Source organism: Cavia porcellus, unplaced genomic scaffold, assembly GCF_034190915.1.
Source record: "Cavia porcellus strain 051 isolate PalLab524CR breed Dunkin Hartley unplaced genomic scaffold, mCavPor4.1 scaffold_29, whole genome shotgun sequence".
NCBI classification, from domain to species: Eukaryota; Metazoa; Chordata; class Mammalia; order Rodentia; family Caviidae; genus Cavia; species Cavia porcellus.
The window spans coordinates 21,310,073-21,336,487 of record NW_026947512.1 but is presented as its reverse complement, the minus strand read 5'-3'; the positions used below and the strand labels follow the sequence as shown (position 1 = coordinate 21,336,487).

Sequence of the window (26,415 nt, the reverse complement as noted above, 5' to 3'; positions counted from 1 at the left end):
CTTTGTTGAATGTATAAATACTTTATAGTGGAAAAAAGAGACCACAGAGAAAAGAGTTCTGTTCCTTGCTAATTTACTTTCTCCTTTCATGTAGGAAGTCCAGCCTCTAATGACTCCATTTCTTTGCTTAATTTTCTCTCATGTGTTATTGAACTCATGATCTCAGCATCAGTTAGTCTCACTCACATATCCTTGTTATTTTTAGAAATCTGGCATTCTTGCTCCAAGGAAAAAATTTTGAATGGTAGACACATTGGGATAGAATATTAAAAAAAAATTAAACAAGCTTCCTCTTCGCACTCCTAAGTCTCTGGGACCAAGAGGATGTTACCTTCACTCTGCCTTTCAATGTAATGTATTAAGAATCCTGAAAAGGCCCAGGAAAGAAATTTTACTCACAACTTTAAGAGCTTAATGCTTTGTTAACTCTGTTGACTCTACCTCCAATCTAGAATTTCTAATGGCTTCTCTTTATCCTACTTAAACTTTATTTCACCCAGAGGTTGATGTGCCTCACTATTAATCCAGAGGTCTGAGTGGCTGTTACAAGCAGCCTTACACATTTTACCTTCTTCCCTGAGTCTTCAGATAACACATGCTTATTCAGGGTGCCATTTACTAGCATCCCCAGGAGAATATAGTCATCACACTCAGTGACTCTGTTGGTGGAATCATATCCTATTTCCACTTGTCCCTCTTCCAAATGATTCTCCTGTTCTGATTCAGAGCCTGTGAGTACTTGAACATGAAAAACTGTGGCAGGTCTGTGCAAAAGCACAGTCAGATAGCTGCCAGCTTTTGCCTCCTTGACATAAACATAATTTTTATCCAAGCTGTAGGCATTCATGAGAATGGAGTCACTGGAGTCATTGGTGATTTTCAGGTTAGTATAAAGGGTGGCAGCAGGATTGCTGGGACAGCTGATATAGTTTTCCTCCGCTTCTTTGAGGCCACTCAATTTGCTTTTCAAGGAGGAATTGCCTATATGCTGGAAGAGGGAGGGGGAGAATTGGATTCGTTTTTGCTGCCTGAGAAGATTAAGAAAATGGGAAAGGAGGTCATCGCAAGGCATTTCTTGGTAAAAGAGGAGAAGGAAATGAACAAAGTAGGGGAGGTCGCTAGCATGAAAGAGTTTTCCAACGAAGCCTTGTGGACAGAACTCCAGAGTCACCCAAAACTTTCTTTCCCAGGCAGACAATATATTAGCAATCTGGGTGAAAAATCCAGGGACACATTTCACATCATCTTCAATCATCAGGAAGTAGTCAGAGTAGTTGGTAGCAAAGTTCATGAGGAAGGCATAATCCATGTTCTGCTTGGAGCTATAAGCTACAAAGGCAGGGCTGTCACTAAACCTTTTCCTGAGGTTCTTCAGAGGAAGGTAGCTTTTGCCAGATGTGTTGATCACTACTAGCTTTCTGGCCTGGATATGTGGTTTAAAGAGGGTTGAGATGTTGGAGGTTATTTGACTGAGCCACTTGGGGTTGGGACTTGCCAGGTGTACCAGAACGATGAAGTGTTTCTGCTCAGTTGAGGAAGAAGCAAAGAAGAGAGATTGTAGGGTGTCCAGGAGGTAGCTCTTTTGGGGACGCAGCACCGAGGAAATCCCTATGGTCAGCAGTTCTAGGATTGGGGAGAAAACAGGAACTTTATCAGTTTAGAGAAATGGAAATGTGGTTGCTAAGGGAGGTTATGATGCACTCATAGGTCTCTGTGCTCATCTGCTTATTGTGCATTTTCTCCCCCAGCACTGAGTATGAACCATATTCAAAATTATTACCTGGTCACGGTTGAGAGTTTTTTTAAAATTAAAACTATTGTGGGAAAATGGATAAAAATGATAAACTAAGCTTTTACATCTATGTTCCTTTTTACCCCAAATCCCACTGAAAATCTTAGTGACCTTGCCCTGAAAGAACCGTCATATTTGAAGGATTCCTGAAAGATAGAATATGGGACAAGATTGATGGAGGAATCTAAGGCAGAGGAATTCATTGCCCAGATGATGCAGAAGAGAAAACAATTGCACAGGCACATTTTTCTACAAAAAGCCTTTCAGAAATTCTAAGTTCAGAGGCACCTAATGCAAAGAAGCAAAGTAGGCCCTGAGGTGGTCACCTGGAAAATTACAGTTATAGAACCATTTCCAAATCTATTGGGCCAGTAACCACGAAGGAGCTGCTGATGGCAACATGCATTCTAAGGTAAAAGTGCTAAGAGTTTCTGTCTAAGTAAAGTAGACTTTCTGCCAGGAGGGGCTCATAGGTGTGCCCCCTTGGGCTAGAGAGGATGTCAGACCTCTAGGCAACGGAGAAAAAGAGATGCACAGCAGGCTACGGCATTTGTCACCAGGAGACGCCTCTGCATTCTGATTCTTGAAAGAGAGCTCAGAAATAAAAAGGCCACAAGGCATGTGCTACGGCAGTTCCCCTAGAAGAGATACATACATTACCCACAAACTTAAGTGCTCCTGAACTTATTTAATTGACATGATAAACAATTTATCTTTGTCCTCTGAGTTCTTAAAGTCAGGAAAGGATAATTCTGTGCTAAGGTTTGTCTTTTTTTATTTAATACCATTGCAGATTATGTATGCAGGAGAGCACCTTGTCCAAAGTGAAGCTGGCTCAGCAAGGGAAGTTGCAAAGTCCTGACTGAGTAGACAAAGAGAAGGCCACATGTTCCCGAGCCATAAACCTCTGTAACAGATGCCAGAAGGGTAGCTGTGATGAACAAAGGATACATATCACCAGTTGCAGGCTTTTCAGCTCTACAGAGAGATTCAGGACAGTGCTTTGATTTTGAATGTAGTTATATGTGCGTGGTAATTAGATAGCTAAGGTCACCAAGATATTGAGTCTATCTAAAGTCTGAGTTCTTGTCCTAAGTCAGCATTTACAGATTGAAGAGAAGATCAAACAGCAAACTAGACTAAATATCTAGCAGTAAATCTGGAGGAGAACCAGAAGAGTTTGGAATCCTAGAAGCAATGGAAGGAATGCAGAAAGAAGAGGATGATTTACTGGGTTAAATGGCATGTTAAGTTGGGGATTGGAAGCAGATTATTGGATATGTCTATGTGGAAGCCATAGGTACCCAGACAAGAATAATTTTGGTGAAATTATGAGAGCATAAATATGTAGTGTTACCTTGGCATGCCTGTAATCCTAATACTCAGGAAACCAAAGCAGGAGGGTTGCCATCAATTCAAAGCCAGCCTAGACTACATAGTGAGTTCAAGACCAGACTGAATTACAGAGTGAGACCCTGTCTCAAAAGGAAATAGTATTGTGTTAACAGAGGTTTTCTTTTTTCTATGAAGGTTAGAGAAAGTTTTAGGGCACGGTGGCACACTCCTGTAATCCTAGCACTAGGCAGGCTAAGGCAGGAGGAGGCTACCTGGGGCAGACTGTAAGTTCAAGGCCAGCCTGTACTTCATAGAGAGCCCCTGTCTAAAAAAAAAAAAAAAAAAAAACATAAAAAACAAGATTACAAAAGCTGAGGCATATTTCGAGAAAGAAAGGGAAAAATCAATGGTCCAGGAGCTAGAACTCACTTGAGTGACAGTCCCTGCAATCGTTAAGAGGAGGTGGACCCTGGTACAAACAGGGAGAGGCTATAACTAGACCAGGGCATGGACAGTCTGTCTTTACCCAGAAAAGGGACTATAAGTTCTGGAGACACAGAGAATAGGTGTCAGACTTCTCCAAGAGGTAAGAGGTGGGGTCAAGGATAGGAGGAGGGCGAGGGTAATGAGAGCTACTCTGGCTATCTTGTTGTAACCTATTTAAAGTGGAGCACGCTTTCTCTTAAGCAGAAATATACATCCCCTCATGTAGAAGTTTCTTACATGTAGAAGTCACTTCCCTCTCTCTGACTGACTGATGAGCTGACAAATCTGACATCTCCTGACCCATGGTTTTATTTCAGGACTGGGTCATGAGTAGCTGCATTCTCAGCTTTTCTGCATCTGTGCAGAGAGAACCCGGCACAAGTCTTCCACTTATTTCAGTGGTTAAGGCTTCCTGTACTGAACACCAGGTGGAACCACTCCTGCCTGAGAGAGCCCCAGGCACCACTCCCCCAGGGCACTATCACCTGCACAGTACCCCTTGCTCTGAATCAAGGCAGTGCCCCTCTAGTGCATCAATTGATTACTTGGTCTGTGACCCTGTCCTGACAGCTGACCCACGTGTACCCTGCCACAAGGCAGTCCTGTAGGACTCTGGGACATTCTCTCAGGGAGCTGTTGGAGTCTCAGAACCCATAGCCTGGGCAATTTAGTAACTTATCTCAAAATACATGAATAAATAAATAAAATGAGCGTGTGTGTGTGTGTGTATGTTTGTGTGTGTGTGTCTGTGAGTGAGTCAGAGGGCCTTGGGCTAAATCCCCAGCACTATGAACAACAAAGCTTCTAGGGATGTATCCTAGAGAATTTCTCATGAATGTTCATTAGGATTTTTATACAAAAATATTCATAGCAGCATTTTTGGAATAGTGAAAAATTGGAATTAACCTAAGTACCCATGAACAGGAGAATGGATCAAAATATTGCCACTGGCCATTCCGTCAAGGGTGGGCTGAACATGACAATGTTTGGTTCTTACACAGCGTAATGCCTGTATGGCAGCAAATGAAAAGGAATGGGCCGGGGCACCGCTCAGCAGCACAGCAATTGCCTGCAAGTGGGAGGTCCTGAATTCTATTCCTGCCCCCAAAAAGATATTAAGTGAAAAGGAAGGGAGCAGAATTTCATAAACATAACATCAAGTGAAAGAAAGTGAGTTCTGGAAGGAATACATACAGTATTATACCTTGGGTTTTTTTTTTTTCTTTTCTGCTGCTGGAGACCCAACCTGGGTCCCTACACATGCCAGCTAAGAGCTTTATCACTGAAATATATCCACAGCCTCTTTGTATTACATTTGTAAAGCTTAAAACAAGTAAAACAAATAAAATATTGGTTTAGAATGATTACACATCTAGTAAGTTTATTTAAAAACTTAAGGGAACGATGCCTATCAAATGCAAAGCAGTGTCAGCTCTCGGGACGGGAAAACAAAGAGAAGTCAGAGTTGAGATAGACTCTGCAGAGCCTTGCTACTCTGTGTAAGGTGCAGGTTCAGTCCCCAACACTGGAAATAACAACAACAAAACCCACGAGGAGGCATTCACTGTTTGGGGACGGATACAGAGATGCACTTAATTATTAGTATAATTTTATTTTTAACCTGGATGTTCACAGACATTCTGTACTTTTTGGTATATTATACATATTGCACATAGTGTTTAAAAAGTATAAGGTTACCAATTATGTATCTATGGTATTGAAACCACAGCTCAAATGGCTGGTCATGGTGATGCATGCCTATAATCCGAGCTATTTGGGAAACTGAGGTAGGAGGATTTCAAGTTTGAAGCCCATTTGGGCAATTTACCAAGGCCCTGTTTCAAGAGTAAAAAAAAAAAAATACAGAAAGCTGGTAGCTGTACCTCAGTGGTAGCTTGCCTAGCATTCATGAACCTTAGGGTTCAATTATTAGTACTACAAGGTAAAAAATTGCTCTTGATAAATTATAAACCTAAAACACAGCACAGAATATTGTTTATTTCTAGACAATGAAAATGAAAAATCTATGGGGATATCATAATAAAAGAAGTTACCACATGGTATATGTGCACCTATATTCATAGCAGAACAGTTTGTAATAGCTAGATCTTGGAAACAACTTAAATGCCACCTACTGAGGAATGGATAAAAAAGATGTAGCATTTTATACAATGAAATATTACTCAGCCATAAAGAAAAATAAACTGAAAGACTTTTGTAGGTAAATGGATGCAACTTGAGACCATACTCATAAGTGAAATAAATCAGACACATATGTGTAAATATTGTGTTGTATCACTAGTGTGAGAAACTGAAAGAAACAATATGTGTATATGCATATATATGTATATGTATATAAAAAGATACTTAAGATGGTTATACTAACTGATTTCTCTGAGTTCATTGAAGAGAAAGATTTGTGCTGGTACTGCTGAGACAATTGAATGCAGATGTCCTGTGCTCTGGGTGATTGATTTGGGGATGGTAATGCACAGTGTATGTACCATTGTTGCCTTCTGATTGATGTGTTCTGAAATTGTGGCTTTTTAAATCTTTGAAATAAAATTGATTTGAACAAAATATAATTAATGATGAAATATTTGAGAGCATTCCCACTGAAAACAGGAATGAGACAAAGATGCTTACTTCAACTAATAATGGTCAGTGAAATTATGTAATCAAGAAATGAAAGTGAAAGGGTTTTGACCCAGACAGGACACTGTAGCTGGTAAAGCCTTAGAGGCAGAACCAAGGAGCTCCTATCTCCCCCACCCCTAGGAATTTACCTGTGACTCCATCTTCCCCGCCCCTAGGAATTTACCTATGGCGCCAAACAAAGACCAATGGGCTATCTGCGCATCCCTAATGCCCTCTTAGGTTCCACCCCAAACCGAGGCTATTTATATACCCCACACGCCTCGTGTCCGCCAGAGAGAAAGCCGGACTCCATCGGTCGGGGGTGTTTTGGTTTTCTCTCTCCGCATTCTCAGAATGAAGCCTCTTTAAGTATAAAGTTTTATACTTCTCATCTTTTGGATATAATCTTATCATTTGGTGCCATGACTCCATTGGCAGGCAATTGACTCCTGGGGCACACCCAGTTCGAGTCCCCAGCCAATTCACGAACCTGAATCACATCCTGGATTAATTCTCCACTTTTCGTCTCCCGGGACCTGCTTAATTTGTCGCCAACTGCTAGCACACAACACTGGCCCGATTTATCTCAGGTGAGCAAACTCCGAAGAATTCTTTGGCACTGGGCTCAGCCCCAGGCAAGTTTTTCCCCCCTTTCCGTGGGTTCGTGACACTCTCATGTCCTTAAGACAGCCCAGGGCAGGGTTGTTCTGGGCAACCTGTGTCCACACTCGAAAACTCTCACATCCTTTGGGTTCGGATAGCCCAAGGCAGAGTTTTCCTGGGCCAGCCCACACTGTAAGATCCTTATGTCCCTTGGAGCTTCACACTCTCATGGGCAGAACTGTTACTGAACCCACATGGAATCCACTTGTAGATCTCTCAGTGACGACTGGAAAATACGAGTTTTTGGAACCCTAACCACCATTCAGTGCCACAGGATGAGTGATGGCTCAACCTCTGGACCACAGCTTGTTTCTTGCCTGAATTAGTCATGGGAATGCTTTTTCTTAAAATTAAAAGCACCATAAAAACTAAATAATTAATTTTTTACTGCCAGGAGGTTTGGCCGACCTACCCACTTACCAGCAGCCCATGGCCCAAAGGGGGGACATTTGACCCCTATAGTCTCAAAAATCTGTATGATTTCTGCCAAACTGGTGACAAGTTAACAAAGATCCCTTACATACAGGCTTTTCTTGCTCTGAGAACGTGCCTGTCTCTCATTAAATCTTGTACCCCCACCCAGGTACTTTTAGCTAACTCTGCTGTGCCGCAAACTCTCCCCTCCTGCCCTCATGATCCGCTAGACGAAGTACCCCCGGTTTTCTATTGGCCGCCTCTTCCCCATCCCCAAAATCGTTCCTCGCTTGTATCTCCCGCTGTGTGATCCCATCCTCCTCCCTCTCCCGAGGCCCATAACTCTCCCAGCAGCTCTAATCCCTCTGTTAGCGCTTCCTTGCAGTCTCCGACCTCTTACTCTCCTGAAAATTCTCTGTCCCCTACGGCATTCTCACCTCCAGTCCACCATACTAGGTCTCGGTCACTATATCTTTCCGGCAAGCCGCGTGACTGTTGCAGCTTGTGCCAGGGACCGTCATCATGTTGCGGCCCTCTGCCATGTGAAAGGGTGCCGCCATCTTGGGATGGATCTCACGGTCAATGGCCACCCCCTTGTGGCTCCTCTTGTGATCAGTAACAGCCACCCTGTTGTGGACCACATGACTGTGCTGTGGACAGCAATTTCATTGCTGCAAGGCACACAGTGAGGCGCCAACTGCACCAACTGTCTGTGTTTCCTCATCCCATGTTAACCGGCAGCCGCTTTGTAGCCGCTCTACAGATAATTGCTCACACGTGCCTACCGGATGGATGGCTGCCCAATGGCCATCTACTCTGCAATATTCTCCTCAATCTCTGCTACCACTTTGGGAGCAAGCTGGCCCCAAGGGACTTGTTAATATACATGTGCCTTTCTTCCTTTCTGACTTATCTCAGATTACTCATAAATTAGGTAGCTTCTCTGTTGACCCACAAAATTATATCAGGCAGGCTTGGGGATTTAGCTCAGCAGCATAAGCGCCTGCTTTGCAAGTGTGAGGTTGTGAGTTCAATCTCTGGTAGTGAAAAAAAAAAAGAATTATTCAGGCAATTTGAATTTATAACTAATTGTTATGATTTACATTTTAAGGAAGTTTATGTGATTCTAAATACCACTCTCAGCTCACAAGAGCAAACTCAGCTGTGACAGGCAACTCAAGAACAAGCTAATCACAGACATAAGGTGAACACTGCTGATAATGACCCTGGGCCTACAGCTGTGCCAGAACAAGATCCTAACTGGAACTATCAAAATGGTGAAGGTTCAACAAAATTACATAAAATGATTGTGTGTCTAATTGTGGGCCTTAATAAGATTGGTCACAAACATACTAACTATAACAAACTTTTAGAACAGGTCCAGGAGGCTAATGAAAACCCAGCTGTGTTCCTAAATCAGCTTCAGGAAACCTTAATTAAGTTCACTAATGTAAACCCAGACTCTCATGAAGGGATAATTGTTGTTAACTCTTATTTCCCAGTCTGCTCCTGATAGTCATGCAAAACTACAAAAGGTTGAACATGGCCTTCAAACTCCGCAAGGGGATCTTCTTAAGTTAGCTTTCCATGTCTTCAACAACAGAGATAAAATTCAAAAAGAGGAAAAACAAGCTCAAAAAATAGTTTGCTAAATATCAGTCTGATCTCTTAACAGTGGCACTTGGGGATCCCAGGACAAGAAATCCGAAACAAGGTGTGGCTGCCCACGTCCCACCCGGACCATGCTTTAAATGCAGCAAACAAGGACATTGGGCAAAAGATTGCCCCAACCCTGGCATTCCCCCAGGGCCATTTCCCTACTGCAACGTTAAGGGCCATTGGAAGAGCGACTGTCCTAGCTGCCAGTGAGCAGGTAAATCATCCTCTAATTCCTCACCCTCACAGGAGACTCCATCAATGCCAGATTCATCACTGACTGATCTGCTTGGACTTGCTGTGGAAGATTGATGGGGTTCGAGGCTCACAGCCCTGACTCCCATAACCTTGTCAGAGCCCTGAGTCTCACTGGAGGTCTCAGGTAAGATAATATCTTTGCTTGTAGATACGGAGGTGACTTATAGTGTACTTCCTGAACTTTCAGGATCTTGTAGTAAGTCCTTGATTTCTGTTGTGGGCATTGACGGCCAGCCTACCCAGCCTTTGCAAACTGGGCCTGTCTCATGTCAATTCCAGACTTTTCTTTACTCATAGCTTTCTAATAATCCCAACATGTTCCACACCCCTTTTAGGTAGAGACCTTCTTCAAACAGCAGGACTCTTGACAGTCTTTCCTAAAGACTCCCACATCATGTGTAAGATAATCTTCATAAGGTTCTATGTGATGACTGTCGCAGTTCTTTCTACCCTCAGCTGTCTGGTTAAATGTGACATCCTTGAAAGCCTAAGCCCTTACCTTCCCTATACTGGTACAGCCACCGCCTTCCCTGCTCCCCCTATTTTTTTCTAGTTCAACTCCTGGGCCGGAGACAAGTTTTATACACCTACCCTCTTAACTTTTACCCTTTCAGATAAGGGAGTAATCACCTCTCATAACTTGACTCCTCATAAACCCACATTTATTTTTCAGAATTCTGCCTTACCATGCAAATGTTTCTACCTCAACGTCATCCTGATATAATGACATGTCTAAATCAAAGGTGTCCTTCCTTCTACCTCACTGGGTCCTTAAATATGATAGTGCCATGCCTCCTCATATCTTGTCTCTTTGTTTTTCCAGTCTAACATACGTGCATCACCAGTCAAGTTGTTCCGGCTAAAACACCTGGTACCAGCGTCTACCTGGGCATCAATCATCATCCCGTCGACTTCCCTAGACTCCAGTACAGTGCCCTCTGCCAGCAGGAAGTAGTTAAAGAGAGAAATCTTTGCCCCTTTTCATAATAATAATCATAAGACAGGATATGAAAGGGTTTTTGCCCAGACAGAACACTGTAGCCGGTAAAGCCTTAGAGGCAGAACCAAGGAGCTCTTATCTCCCCCACCCCTAGGAATTTACCAGTGACTCCATCTTCCCCACCCCTAGGAATTTACCTATGGTGCCAAACAAAGACCAATGGGCTACCCGTGCATCCCTAATGCCCCCTTAAGTTTCCACCCCAAACCAAGGCTACTTATATACCCCCCATGCCACGTGTCTGCCAGAGAGAAAGCTGGACTCCAGCGGTTGGGGGTGTTTTGGTTTTCTCTCTCCGCGGTCTCAGAATAAAGGCCTCTTTTGTTTTATACTTCTCATCTTTTGGATATAATCTTATCAGAAAGATACAAGTATTCAATAGAAACAAAGATAACACTCTTTTAAATAACAACGATCTATATAAATAACACAAGAGAATTTACTAGGGAACTATTAGAACCTACTAGGAACTATTAGAGTTAACATGATATGTATAAGATCAACAGCCAAACAGTATTAGCATCCCTCCAGATTTTTAATAGACAATTATGACACGTAACAGAAAAGGAAGACACACATTATGCAGAACTGTAACGCACAGCAAACTGTGTCTAATCAGAAACATGGAAGACCTGAAAAAAAGTGGTAGGGCTTTGATGAAACCATAAGAGATAATCTAAATTACATAGACACATAATATATTTCTTGATAGTAGGATTCAGTTTGGTAAAGATATCAATTAACTCCAAGTTTATCTGTAAATTTTATGCAATTCCAAACAACAGTATTTTTTCATGAAGTTTGACAAACTAAAAAATTCATCTAGAAAAACAAAATAAAGAATAGCCAAGAAACTATGAAAGAGCACAAAAATATGTAGGCAGGGGAGGGAGAATGTAACAAATATACAATACAGCACTAGCAGCTCGGATCTTATAGAATCAGTATAGGATATTTAAAAGGTCAATAGAATAAAATGATTTCCATAAATAAACCTGTGAACACAGAATTTTCATAACAGTAGAGGTCACAGGATTTCCAAATGTAAAGAAAGTTGATTATCTAGAGTATATCTTATTTAAAACTAAAATTTACCATATAACATATTTGTATTTGCAAAAGCAAAATCATAAGAATAGTGGAAGAATATATACAAGTTTTCTGAAAATTATCTCTGGAGAGTAAGTTTTTGCTCAAGCAATATTCACAACTCAAGTCTGATCCAAAATTTTAGTGTTCAAAAGAACTGGGTGTGGTGGTGCATACCTGTAATCCCAGCACTCAGGAGGCTGACGCAGGAGGATTATCATGAAGCCAGTGTGGGCTACATAAGTGAGTTCAAGGCCAGTTTACACTACACAGTGAGACCCTGTCTCAAAAACAAATAAACAAATCATGAACAGACAAAAGTAGCAAAGAAGTAGATAGTTAGGCACAAAACTGGGTGTGGTGGTATCCACCTATAATCTTGGTGTTTGGGAGATTAAGGCAGGAGGATCACTGTGAGTACAGGGCCCACGTGGGCTACAGAGTCTAGGCCAGCCTGAACTATATAGCAAGACTCTATCAAAAAAGAAGAGAAAAAGGCACAAATATTTCAAATATATAAATAATTGCTATATATTAACAATAAAGGGCTGGGGAGATAGCTCAGAGGTACAGCGCCTGCCTCACAAGTGCAAGGTCCTGAATTCAATTCCCAGCACCAAAAAGAAAAAAAAAACCAGTCTGACAGAAAGTGAACAACACCTGGGCGTGGTGGCTCATGCCTGCAATCCCAGCACTCGGGAGGCTGAGGCAGGAAGACTGTTGAGAGTTCGAGACCAGCCTGGGCTACAAAGTGAGCTCAAGGCAGGCCTGAACTGCATAGTGAGACCCTGTCTCAAAGACCAAAAAAGAAAAGAAAAGAAAAGAACATAAATATCTTTTAAGTTTATAAAAAATACTCAACTTTTAGTAACAGACAAGACTACTAGATAACAAATGTCACAAAATCAGTTGTTTTTTCAAATTGGCAAAGAACAGTGCTGGCAGGACAGTGAGGAACAGATACTCATAAAGCAGTAGCTTTCTGTCTTTGCAATTTGGTGGTATCAATCAAAATCTAAAGTACACGTGTCCTTAGACCCATTGGCTTCTTATCTGACTGTATTTCTCATAGAAATATTTTTACATAGGAACAAAAATTGAGACTTTTTACTATATAAAAAGTTGGAAATAACTGAGTGCTCATCACTGAGAAATGGTTAGTTGCTTTTTAAAAAAGAAATCTATGTTATGCTGAGTTAAGGAGTTCAGCAAGAGAAGACTCTCCAAGACACGTACGTGTTGAAGAACGAAAAAAGAGATAACAGTGCATATAAAATGATCTTTTTGATCCCATACACATAGTCTATAGTGAGTGGCAGAAGACATCAGACTTGGGGAGGGGAGAGGAGCAGGGAAGAAAAAGAAAAAAGGAACTTCCATGTTTTACTCGGTATGCAGAATATATTGTAATATATTGAGTGGAAGTGACTTCCAATGAGACTATGTTCATTTCCTACAAGTGTAGTTTTCAAAGACTGTCAGGACAGCTCACACAAAAATGGGGGACAGGGTCTCTACCATACGGAGAATCGACAAAACATTGAATGATTTTGCTGACCTGAAACTTCTCAGGTCTGCTCTGCTGTTTTGTGTTTTTGTTTTTGAAACAGGGTCTTGCTGTGTAATCCAGGCTGGCCTTGAACTTACTATGTGTAGTCCAGACTGGCCCTAAATTCACTCTGTAGCTCAGACTGGCCTTGAACTTGCAGCGATCCTTCTGCTTCAGACTCCCAGGTGCTGGGATTACAGGCGTGCACTGCCGAGTCTAACTCTGCTCTGCGTCTCAGGATCAGGTCCTGCGCTTCAGATCTATGAAAGTACTGTATCAAAGGTTCCTGCTCTAGAATAAATTACTGTATGGTTATGGCAGTGGTCTAAGGTGGTGGAAGGCCGAAGTGGAAACGCCTACCACTTCCTGCTTCTTCCCCAGCCTTAATTGCAACTCCCCTTCCTGTTTGCACAGGAAGAAAATTCCACTCAGTTCCTCGCACTTCATCAATGCCCGCCCTGAGTGCCACCCCCGGTCAGAGGTTATATGCATATTCCATGCCCCACGTTCCGGCCAGAGAAAGCCACGCCGCTGGCGGTCATGGACTTCTCCCCACATCCTTGGAAGAAAGGCTATTTTTACTTTATATTCTCTGTTTTATCGTGCCCAAAACTCTTATTGTACAGGCCCCTGACTTTGGTGTCTGCATCATTCTTTTGGACTACGTTCAGAGTGAACGTTCTGGTTCTACAGGTCAAGGTTTGGCCTAGGATTCTTGTCTGTCTGTCTGTCTGTCTCTGTCTCCTATTCTTTCCTCTGTGGCACTGAGGACTGAGCCCGAGGCCTCACATACCCAGCCAAGCCCTGCAGGACTGAACTACATCCCCAGTCCTTTTTGAATATTTATTTTGAAGCAGGGTCTCATTGCACTGACCAGGTTAGTCTTGAATTTGAGATCCTCCTGCCGCAGCCTCCTGAGTAGCTGGGATACAGGCGGTTGCCATCACTCTAGCTCATTCTATGTTTCTAACAAACTACCAGACACTGCTGCTGTCTTTCATAAACTACACTTGGGATAGTAAGGCCTAACGGGTATCTGGAGCCCCATTTAACCCTGAGATTGCTCTTTCAAGACTCTGTTTTTACCTGACTTTATCCCTCTTCCATCATTTCTTCCTGGACTTTTCTCAGTGTCTCCCTAACTTCACCTGCAGAAGCAATGGGGAGTGAACAGACTCAGCCCCACTTTCTATTGCAGTCTAAAATCCTGGTATGTTTCCTTTCTTTTCTATCTGCCTTCCCTCTCTTCCCCTCCCTCTCCTGGGTGCCTTTTCACTCACTTTTTTCAAGAGGAGGGACTCCAATCAAGATCTGAGTGTTCACATTTTTGAGTGGCTCTGAGTTTCTCTGCATGTCTTTGAAGCTCTTGAGGTGTTCTGTCATGCCAGGGTTGATTTGCATCCGGGCTCTCTGCCAAGCTACCATCTCCTTTTCCTCCTGAGAGAAGAGCGAGACTCAGTTCTATGATTCATCACCTCTGGGAATAATGGCTGCGTGGTCCCCTTTGCACAGCATAATGAAAACATTTCCAGGACACAGGGAAGGCTGCTCAGGCTCAGTTTAAGTCTCTGTGTCTTCTCTCGTTAGGGTTCCTGTATAGGTTATGGATCTTGGGCTTAGGGAGCTAGAATTCCTCTACCTCTCTGGTTAAGATGCAGGGAATAATTATCCCTATGCTTATAGCCTGATACAGGTCATAACCCCATAAGGGTCGTCACACATGTTAACTGTGAGAGATACTGGGGGCCAGGTAATACCATTCTGGTGTCCAAAATAAATCTTTCTATTCATTCACCTCCTCCCTTCTCCTCTTTGCCTTTTTCTGTGTTGTGGTAAAGATTCCTTTACTTCTTAAAGAGATTTCTTGGCCTGTAGAAATGATGTAACCCCTCAGGGTTTGGGAGGTAACACTGATTAAAACATATAACTTTGAAAACCAAGGGACATTTTTTTAGAGTGGGCAACTTATAAAACAAGGAATATTTTCTGTGTTATGAATTACTGTAAGAACCATTTCTACCAAAACATTAAATGTTATTCCTTCCCAGCTCCAAATTTTCAGTGTGCTAGAGGGTCATCATCCTTACTGAATTCACCAAAGAAAAAGGATATATGGAATCCTGAACTATTCCTGTCTTTCTTCTTTGAGTGTCTACATTATTTGTGACTAATTCCCACAGATGGACTCTCGAGATAATGTTGTCTTTCAGCCCAAGGATTTTAACTTGGCTGTATTCTAAATTTCTGGTACTCACCAAGGTCAGGAAACTTGTGATGTCAAAAGGGTTTTCCTTAATAAAATAAAAGGCTGGAAGCACCGCTGCTGCTACCATGATGAGACCCCGTAGGAAGATTTTCATGACGCTTGCGTTTGGAGCTCGTCCAGCTGGACCTGAGTCTGTGATCTTGGGTGTACACTTAGATATCTGCAATGTATACATTACTGAAGGGCTCTGATGATAATATAAGGAGCCTGTGATTACAAAGGCAAACTTTTTTAATTTGCAAGTGAAATATTATCACTGAATCGGGGGTTTCCCAATCCAGTGGTTCTGAACCTGGGGTCCTTACGTACAACTTCTTTGGAATCTAACAATTTTTCTCTTTTGCAAGGGAAACATACTTTGAGAAACACAGGTACAGAAATGTGTGTGAGTGCTCTTAATCCCAACGGAGCGCTGCCACCTTCTTGCCTGTGAGCCTCCCTCTCCATTCCTTCATTTCCTGTCTCCCATGCAACATGATTTAATTAAACTTCAGGAGCTTTCTCCACCTTCACTGCCCCACCTCTGTTCTCCTTGACCTGACTTTCATTAATAGAAAGGTGAGGGCAGATTCTGTTCCCCTGGGAGTTGTGAGATACACTATGGGGACCTGCTCTCGTGCACACGTTTGAACCAGATGTCATCCTTGTGGAGGCAAGGTAGGGTGATGGGGAGACGAGTTAGAGATTGGTGGGCTTGATCTTCAATGGGGATTTGGAGTAAAAGAATCAAAGAGCAGCCTCTCAACTCTTTCACCATTTTGATTTTGTGGAGTCGGGAAGATATTCTGCAGATTTTTTCTTGTCTTTATACCCTACATTAAACATCGTGGAATGCTCTAGAACCTTTTAGAGATGAATGCCCAAACTGCAACCCCAAATCCAATATTTATCACAAAGTGGCGGGCTGGGGATTTAGCTCAGCAAGTGCATAAGCACCTGCCTTGCAAGCAGGCAGTCGTGAGTTTGATCCCCGGTACCGATTAAAACAAAAACAAAAACCAAAATGCCAACACTGCATTTAAACCTGAATACTGAAGTTTTAGTTTAGAAAAAAATTACTCATTCATTAGTAACATCTTTTATCTTAAAAGAAAAACACAATAATACACGTGTCATAGGTTTATCATCACTGTTCTGGAATGAGATATATCTGAAGCTTTCATTTCTCTCTTCCAAGCTCAGCCCCTTTCAAGTGCCCATTGTCTCTGTCTAACATTAACTGCTACGTTTGATACAGATTTTGATTGGGCTCATGAGAGGCCAGGAGTTCTGTGAGACAGGTTCTTTGGTCAAGCGTGAATCACTTTCTTCCTGACATGACTGTATACTCCTCAATGGGATCTGAGAAAATAGTGGGGTATTTTATCCTTTCCAAATGTAGACGTCCACTCTTAATTCCAAGGATGATATTTCTTATTTCCCCACAAGGTATTTTGCCCAATTTCAGAGACTGCCTTCTCTCTGTATTTCTAGGGGTGCTTGTCAGAGGCTCTGGGAGCAATTTCAGATTCCAAGGGTACCCTCACCTCCATGACTTGGAATCTAGATCCCTTTTTGGTTATACATTCACCATTCCTGACTTCTTTTCGTATCATTATCTTTTGTCTCTCTGGATGAGTCACTGAACAAAAACATGACATGGGCATCATTAAGCCACTTAATGAGGACCTAAGGTAGAGTATGAATGGGATGGAGTGAGAGGTCTGAGACCGGCTCCTTTTCTCCCAAGAGACTTTTAGTTCTCAAGGGATTCTGAAGAGGCAAGAAGTAAACAAATTAAAGAACTGATGTTTGGCTGGATGTGGTAGCACTTGCCTTGTAGTCCCAGCTCTTGGAGGTTGAGGCAGGAAGAGCACTGTGAGTTCGAGGCCAGCCTGAGCTACATAGTGAGTTCAAGGCCAGCCTAAATTACATAGAAAGATCCTGTTTCAAGAAAAAAAAAAGTGATGTTTTCTTTTAAGTGGCAACTATTCTACAGGCAAGTCCTTACCTTAACTGTAGCTGTGGTTCCATTGGAGTCTTCTGCCTGGTTTCCAGGAACTGAGCTCTATATCACTTGGGTGTTCAGCGCTTTCCTTGAAATCAAGACAAAAATGGTGTTTGGGGAGACAGGGTGGGGCCAGGATATGCATCCCCTGAGAGAAGACAGAGTTAGACTCACTTTCAGGTGACACCCCCTGGCAACCATTGTTCTCCCAGAGTGAGGGCTGCTTACCAAGCCAGCCTCACACAAGCAGCAGCTGCTTGGTGAAGGAGATGGAGATGAAGGCCTGACAGGGGCTTCCTGAGATTGCGATCCAGGGATGGGGACTGTATCTGGCCTCATTTTACTCCAGATAGAAAAAGTTTCATTGGTTGGGCCTGGTGGCTCACCCATATAATTCCAGCATTTGGGAGGATGAGGCGGGAGGATTGCTGTGAGTTTGAGGCCAGCTGGGATACGTAAGAGTTCAAGATCAGCCTGAACTGCATTGTGAAGCCCTGTTTTAAAACAAAACAAAAACAAAACAAAACAAAAACAAAAACGAGAAATTGTTTTATTGATTATATGATAGATGTTCAATATAAAACATTAAATCAATTACTGAAAAAAGTGAAAAGTGGCTGAAAATCACTGGCTAATCTCTTGCCAACATCTGGTTAATCACTGAATCACATTAAGAAGAGCAGATTGATATCTGGACATATAATAACAGAGATCAAGTCACCAAGGGGCTCTCTGTGTGTCAACATAACTTCCAAACTTCCTGAGTATGGCTGTTCTCAGAGTTTCAGGGAACAGGTAAGTTTTCTCCACCAATTTCCCATTTTAAGTTTCCAAGGGCAACTTCCAATTCCCATGTACCCTACTCTATGCATATTGTCCTTTCCCCCTAAAATCTCCTGTTAATTTTTTTTTTTAATTCGGTGTTGAACTCAGGAAGTGCTTTTCTTATTTTATCATTTTTAATGTTGAGACAGGATCTGGCTAAGTTGCCCTGACTATTTTGATATTCTGATCCTCCTGTCTGAGCCTCCTGAGCTGCTAAGATTACAAGCATGCACCACCATACCTGGCTCCCATCATGCCTCTCTCTCGTCATTTTCCATGGCATATCATTGTTCCACAGTGACCTGTTTTTCGCACTCATATGTTTCCTACCATTCCAGGAATGCCTACCATTCCATTGAGTAACATAGATAGCTGCTATCTCAGGAAAAATTAATGGCAATATAATATTATCTTTATAAGTTCAAAATTGCAATAGCTATCTTGAGGATTCCTGCCAAGAACTATATCTGCAATGAGAAATCAGCTTTGCCTTAGTGATGTTGCTCAATAAAGTTGTTTGCTCTGAATATTAGGATTCTTGTTTTCCTTTCTTTTTTCCTCTTTTTCACTTCTTTTTTCTCTTTCCTCTTTCTTTTCTCTTTTTTTACCTTTGCTATTTTTAGTACTCAGGCTGGCCAAGTGGATTTTTTTTTAAACATCTTTTTTTTTTTTGGTCTTTTTTCGTTTTTATCGGTACCAGGGATCGAACTCATGACTGCCTGCTTGCAAGGCAGGCGCTTATGCCGCTGAGCTAAATCCCCAGCCCTGGCCAAGTGGATTTAATCTTGGATTTCCAATGATCACCCACTTAAAGATCTTACATTGTGCTTGTGTGGCGGTTGTTAGTGCTATGAAAGCAAAAAAGTGTTCCATGTTGGAGTACCTTCTTTTCTTTTTGACTAAGGGCACTCATGCACATGTGTCAAGCCCTAGAAATAAACAGAAATCAGTGTCCCTTTTGTACGGAACAGTAAGTGTGTTTATGCACATTTACTTAAACTTTGTGTATTTCACTGAAATTCTAACTAAATCCTGCCCAAACCTTTTATTAAGAAAAGAGTCAAGTTCTACTAGTCTATCTTGGTATAGATAAAAGGAAGTAGCAAATAGCTGTGGTGGTCATTTATCAGGCTTTTGCTTAGCAAAATGTTTGGTATAACATTACTGTCTATAAAACACAATGTGCATTTGAGGGTATGCCTCCAGCCCAGGTGATCCCAAAGGACTTAGGTAGTGGGAGGAGGATGAGCCCAGGAGAAGAGAGACCTAGGCACCAGAAAACCTCAGGCCATTGTTACATCTCACAAAAGTCTCAGTGATGGATGGACTAATTGTGGTACTGGGGATCAAACCCAGGGGACATTCTACCACTGAGCCCTTTTTATTTTTTATTTTGAGACAGGGTGTGGCTAAATTGCCCAGGCAGGATATGAACTGGTGATTCTTCTGCCTCTGCCTCCCTTAGTGCTGGGGTTACAAGTGTGTATGCCTATACCTGGATCAAAAGACTCCTTTAATCAGCAGCTTCACTGTCTGCCAAAGCTTTGAGTGTTATACCTGGAAAGTCTCTGCCCCACACGTGTATATTGGTGCCAGCATCACTGAATAACATTGCACACTTTCTCACCAAGAACACAGAGTACTGGGGAAATGTGCCTCCAATTGTAACTGATTGGCCCTGGGGACTGGGAGGTTTGAAGGCACTCTTCAGAGAGAGCTCAGGCCCTACTTATTCTGCTCTAATCTTCACAGACTCCTCTGCGGGGTCCTGATTTTACTTTCAAAGACCCCAGATACCTATGTTGCTTCTGATGCAAACAAGTTTTTAATCTCAAAGCAGGGGTAGGCAGAAGCAAGAGCTCAACTTCAACAGTTCCCTTCTTTCCCTTCCAGTGTGCTGACTCCTGCCGAGACAAAAGCCTCCTAATTAGTTCAAAAGAGCTCATACCACACCCTCCAGAATTTTCATAATTTTCTATGTCTTGGTGTTTTCTCTCTTTAACGGGAGTTGAGCTTGGGAGAGGGAGCATGGTGTCATGGAAGTAACTTCTGATTATTTTCTTTCTTTGCACTGTGGTTATGAAGCTGCATAAAGCTTTTGGGACAGGTTCTTATGCCCAGGAGAGTCTCTGCGAGACAAGCAGCCCACAAGTATTTACATATTCTGACTTCATGCTTGGCATTGTTCTGGGTGATGAGGAAATAGCAATGAATCAATACAAGAAATTCACTCTCAGAAACAAAAAACAAAAGTAATGTGATGGCCTGACCAGTGCAGTGTCTTAACTGGGTGAAGAAGAGGAGGGATTTAGAGATGGGATATTGGAGATAGAATCCAAATGATAAAAAAGAAGTAACCATGTAAAAATCTAGGGAAAGAGATTTTTAAGGAAGGATATAAGTGACAATTCAATAGTTCGGGGGGGAGGGCTGGGGATTTAGCTCAGTGGCATAAGCACCTGTCTTGCAAGCAGGCAGTCATGAGTTTGATCCCCGGTACCGATAAAAAGGAAAAAAGACAAAAAAAAAAAAAATAGTTCTGAGGAAAGGATGAGTTTATGTATTTAAGGGATCAGTGTGGGCTGGTACTTGGGAATTATTTGTTCCTTAAAAATTCTGAAGAGCTGGGCATAGTGACACACACCTGTAATCCCAGCACTCGGGAGGCTGAGGCAAGAGGATTGCCATGAACTCCCATGAGTTTGAGTCCAGTTTGTACTACATAATGAGACTCTGTCTCAAAAAACAAACGAACAAACAAACAAGCAAATATTCTACAGAAACCATTGTGAAGTCACCTTAGAATTCACTTAGAATAAGCATTTGATTATTTTTTAAGTTTCTTTCTCTGTTACTGGCACATTTTTAGGTAAAATTTAAAGTATACTCCAAGAAAATCGGTTATTTAAAGGATCATGTGTATATAATGTATGTGAAAGGTTCTTGCCCTAGTATAAATTACTGTACAGTTTTGGCGGTGGTCTAACATGGTTTAAGGCCAAAGTGGGAACGCCTACCACTTCCTGCTTCTTCTTCAGCCCTAATTACAACTCCCCTTCCTGTTTGCACACACAGAGAATTCCAATTGGTTCCTCACATGTCATCAATACCTGCCCCATGTGCCCTTTCAGTCAGAGGTCATATAACTCTCTGCCTCTCGGTATCTGGTTGAAGGAGACAGCCCAGCCACCACGGGCTGTGTTCTCCTTCCCATGTCCTCAACTCAATAAACCTGTTCATTTCATATTTTTTCTTCTCTGCTGCTCCAGAACACTCTAACATTATGGTACCTGACTCGATGGCAGAGCGCTAGCTCATGGGAGTCACTCCCAGTTCCTGTCTATGAACCATGTATTTTTCCACCTGTTTACTTGCTGCTGCTAATCGCCTGCAGCAGTGACCCTCCTAACTCATCATGGGTGAGCTGCCATCAGGAGCTTTCTGTTTCTGTCCCTAAAATTCGCAAGTTTGCATCAGAAAACTATCCATTGCTGTCCCTGGACAGACATACCGATTTTCACTCTCCTTAGGCTGTACAGCCTGAGGCAAAACTGTTATTCTGTTCCCTGGGAGCCCACCCCACATTCCTCGGGTGACGGCTGAGGGAAATGGATGTTGAGGGCTGAGGATAATGGGTATTGAGACCTTCCGGGTCACACTTTCAAAACAGGTGATGACTTCTTTTGATCGCTGTGATCCAGGCCAGCTCCCATGTTCCTTGAGAGAGAGCTAAAGCTCTTACGTCCCAAGGTGTAGTTGTTCTCTCAGCTCACTTATAATTCGGTCATGGGGACCATTTCCTGTGCCCCAAAAAACACACCTCTTGGGTGCCTGGTTCATAACCTTGGTGCTCTTGGCCTCAAGAAGGTCATAAAAACCAAAAAGCGGACATTTTATTTATGCTTTTGTCACAATGGTGACAAGTTTGCAGAAAGCCCTCATTTTAGGCTTTTTCACTTTGCAGATGTGTCCTTTTCTCACCCTGTCTTCTATGATGGCCCAAATACTTCTGGCTCGCTCTGCTCCACCAGGATCTCTCCCTCCCTCCCCACCAGACTCCTTAGATGATGTGTCTCCTGTCTTTACATCTCCCTTCCCATATCTCCAAGACCAAATCCGTCAGTTTGCTCAGCCAGAGGCTTCTCTCTGCGTCATCCTCTCCCCCTTCCTCACCCCAAGTGGCCTCTAATCCTCTTAGTTTTTCTCCCCAGTCTCAGATTTCCCAGTCCCCTCCATCTAGTCCATCAGACGGCTCTTCTTTGTCTCCTACTCCTGTGTCGCCACTTTCTCCAGCAGCTTACTATACTTGGTCTTGTGCATTTCGATCACCTAGCAGGTCACATTGTTCTCAGCAACCATCTTGCTGCAGCTCACGTAGAGGACAGTTGCCATCTTGTGGCTCTCTGCCATGTGACAGTGTGCCACCATCTTGAGGTTCCTCACCATGGGACCAGCAGCAGCCATCTAGTTGTGGGTCACATGACGACCAGTTGCCATCTTGTCCTCCTTCACTGTGTCACCAGCAGCAGCTATCTTGCTGTGGGTCACATGGTAATCAGTCAACATCTTGTATTTCTCTGTCGCATGATGACAAGTGGCCGTTTTATAGTCAATCACCTGGTAATTGCCCGCAGATACCTGCTGGGCAGTTGGCTGCTCGGTGGCCATCTACACCTCTCACACCATAGCCTTCTCAGCCTCAGTCCCTATTCCTGCTTCAAAAATACACTGGTCCTGAGGATCTAGTTCATATTCACGTTTTTTTTTCCCCCTCGCCAACCTATCTCAGAGTAACCATAAATTAGGTTCCCTTTCTGCTATTCTTATTTCAAGAGATCTCTATTAATTAATCTACAAAAAGGTTCACACTAGTCTATTTATTATAGTTCAAATTGGCCAAATATATTTGAGTGCACTCTGATTTTGTAAGATGTTTGTCAGTCTATATATCTGTTGTCTGTTTGTTCAGTCTGTTTATATTATACAGATCATGTGTCCATGTTTGTCCATTTGTCTGCTCTGTAAACAACTGTTCCTTTTTATTTGAGCTCCACAATCTTTTTTCCTCTTCTTTTGCATTTTCAGATCATTTAATCAAGGTTTATTTGGATTAAAAAACATGCTCCCACCTAGGTTGCCAGCTGGTCAAAATGATACTAAAACTGGTTAAACAAAATCCTTTGAGGTGAGGAGAGACTGGACAAGACTTCAATTCATGAATAAGAAAGTACTTGGTAGCTTTAATCAGCTCTTATTCATTCATCGGAGGCCCCAATGATCTCCATAGCCTTATAGAAGACACCCCAACTAAAGCTCATATGACTAAGATAATTCATTGCTGCTGATCTGATGGTATATTCATGCTTCAAATATAAAATTGGGTTGTTTATGGTAACAATTTTTTTTTCTTTCAAATCCAGACATCTACCTTTTTCTTTTTTTTACTTTATTTTTAAAAAAAAGGTTAAGATAAAAGAGGACATAACAACACAGGTCAGAACAGAACAATTTAAGCAACACAGTGTTTCACCTCAAGACAACCCGACATAACAGTAGCTACCATAGTGTCTCTTTCCTTGAAATATTTGAGTATACCTTCATATACTATAGTATCAGACATAAAAAGACAGTGTAAAACCATTCAAGAGAATGAAAGTATTACAGGGTAGTCAGAACCAACTAACAGAAAATGAACAATGGTTTCTATATTATCTTTTGCTATAGAAATTTTTGTTTACACTATCACATATAATAAGATACAACATGATAAAACCGATGGAGACAGAAGAACAAAAGCTTGGTGGAAGTTCAAAACAAAATGATATTAAATCATCACTAGCTATATGTCTTGTTTTCTTCAAAACATCACTAGCTATATGTCTTGTTTCTTCTTATAATGTCTTGTTTTCTTCAAAATAGCTGTTCATACCATTACAGATAATAAAATCAAACAACCCAGAATAAAACCATTCCAATTAATGAATGAAAAAATTATAAAGCTTCCAAGCAACATAATGGGGAATCATGATTACCACATACTTTTATGTATTCTTACCATTTCTTACACTAGGGAAACTATTCAGTATTTATACATGTGACTTTGATTTATTTTGCTTATGAATATGGTCTTAAGCTGCGTCGATTTATTTATAAATATCTCAATGTGATCATTCTTTATAGCTGAGTAGTACTCCATTGTATAAAAATACCACAACTTTTTTATCCATTTCTCAGTTGATGGGCACTTTGGTTGTTTCCAAGATCTGGCTATTAAAAATTGTGCTGCTATGAACACAGGTGCACATATATCACTGTGCTATGATGTTTTCAGTTCCTCTGGGAATATGCCTAAAAGTGGAATAGTTGGAACAAATGGGACTTCCAATCCCAGCTTTTGAGAAATCTCCAGACTGACCTCCACAATGGTTGCACCAGTCTACACTCCCACCAACAGTGCAGGAGAGTTCCTTTTTCCCCACAGCCTCTCCAGCATTTGTTGTTGATAGTTTTCTTGATCCTGGCCATTTTTTCTGGAGTGAGATGGAATCTCAGTGTGGTTTTAATTTGCATTTCTCTAATGAGTATTGATGATGAACATTTTTTCATGTATTAACTTGCCATTTGTATTTCTTCATCTGAGAATTATGTATTCATCTCAGATGCCCATTTTTGGATTGGATTTTTGAATTTTGGGGGTCTGATTTTTTAAAATTCTTTATATGTTTTAGACAGAAGTCCTTTGTCTGAGGGGCAGTTCACTAAGATTGTTTCCCAGTTTGTGGGTTTTCTTTTCACTATGCTGGAGATTTCTTTTGACATGCAGAAACTTTTTAATAAGATGTGATCCCAGTTGTTGATTTCCCATGCAGTTTGATTCCTGTTCATGAATTCTCTACCTATCCCTATGTCTTCAAGTTTTTTACCCAATTTGTCTTCCAATAAATTCAGTGTTTCCGTTTAATATTCAGATCTTTGATCAATTTAGATTTTAATTTAGTACATGGTGATAGGCATGGGTTTAGTTTTAGTTTTTGGCATGTGGAGAGCAAATTTTTCCAACACCATTTATTAAAGAGACTGTTGTTCTTCCAGTGAACATGTTTGGCCCCTTTATCAAAGATAAGGTAGTTGAGTGTGTTTGTAGTTATGGTTGTATCTTCTAATCTATTCCATTGATCTTTGGCTCTGTTTTTATTCCAGTACCACACTGATTTTACTACAGTTGCTTTGTAGTATAACTTTAAGTTAGGGATTGTGATGACTCCTGCCTTGCCTTTGCTGCTTAGAATAGTCTTTGCTATTCTAGGTCTCTTCTGGTTCCAGATGGATATTAGGAGTGATTTCTCTAGATCTATGAGGTATGTTGATGGTATTTTTTATTGGGATTGCATTGAATCTGTATAACAGTTTTGGGAGAATGGCCATTTTCACAATATTTATTCTTCTTATCCGTGAGCAAGGGATGTCTTTACATTTTCTGAGATCTTCTTCAATTTCTTTTTTCAATGTATTATAATTTTCCCTATATAGATCTTTCACTTCTTTCATGAGAATAATTCTTAAATATCTCATTTTTTTTTGGTTGCTAGTGTGAAGGGTGTGGCTTCTCTTATTTCTCTTTCTGTGATTTTGTTAGAGTATAGTAATGCTATTGATTTTTGAGTATTGATTTTGTATCCAGCTACATTGTTGAATTTATTTATTATATCTAGGAGTCTTTCAATGGAGTTTTGGGGGTCTTCTATGTAGAGTATCATGTCATCCACAAATAATGATAATTTAACTTCTTGTTTTCCTATCTTTACTCCTTTTATTTTTCTCTTTTGTCTAATTGCTCTGGCTAGTATTTTCAGTACTATATTAAATAGGAGCAGTGATAAGGGACATCCTTGTCTTGTGCCTGATTTTAAGGTAAAGGCCTTCAGTTTTTGGCCATTTAGTATGATACTGGATGTTGGTTTGTCATAGATGGCCTTTATCATATTGAGGTAAAGACCATCTATTCCAATTTTCTATAAGGTTCTTATTATGAATGAATGTTAGACCTTATCAAAAGCTTTTTCTGAATCTATAGAAATGATCATGTGATTCTTACTCTTGGCTTTGAACCACCCCTGCATGCCTCAGATGAATTCCACTTGGTCATGGTGTATAATCTTGATGATTTGCTGCATCCTATTTGCCAATATTTTATTGAGGATTTTTGCATCTGTGTTCATTAGGGAGATTGGCCTTTGGTTCTCTTTTTTTGGTTGGGTCTTTCTCAGGTTTTGGTACTAGAGTAATATTTGCTTCCAGGAATGACTTAGGAAGGATTGCTTCCCTTTCAATTTCATTGAAGAGTTTGAGGAGTGTCGGCATTAAGTCTTTGTGTTTCTTATAGAATTCTGCAGTGAATCCATCTGGGCCCGGGCTCTTCTTTGTAGGTTACGACTTAATTACATTTTCAATTTCATTA

The 26,415-nt window shown here is 41.4% G+C and overlaps 1 protein-coding gene and 1 long non-coding RNA gene across 3 annotated transcripts; one reads left to right on the top strand and one right to left on the bottom strand.

Moving 5' to 3' along the window:
- Positions 1-70: 70 nt before the first annotated feature.
- On the bottom strand, positions 71-14,311 carry LOC134473973 (alpha-1,3-mannosyl-glycoprotein 4-beta-N-acetylglucosaminyltransferase C-like). 2 transcript variants are annotated; one of them, XR_010044488.1, is made up of 2 exons: positions 7,765-8,024; positions 71-1,623 (listed from the first exon to the last, which is right to left on the bottom strand). XR_010044488.1 is itself a non-coding variant. In XM_063239973.1 (2 exons), exons 1-2 carry the CDS (start codon positions 14,302-14,304, stop codon positions 488-490), a joined length of 1,281 nt encoding a protein of 426 aa, XP_063096043.1. In that variant the 5' UTR covers positions 14,305-14,311; the 3' UTR covers positions 71-487. The 2 variants fall into 2 exon arrangements, 1 of the variants encoding a protein (XP_063096043.1); XM_063239973.1 differs by lacking the exon at positions 7,765-8,024 and adding an exon at positions 14,160-14,311.
- LOC134473994 (uncharacterized) lies at positions 9,009-10,572 on the top strand. The gene is made up of 2 exons (XR_010044523.1): positions 9,009-9,365; positions 10,065-10,572. It is a non-coding gene; the product is annotated as an uncharacterized LOC134473994 (long non-coding RNA).
- Positions 14,312-26,415: the final 12,104 nt, after the last annotated feature.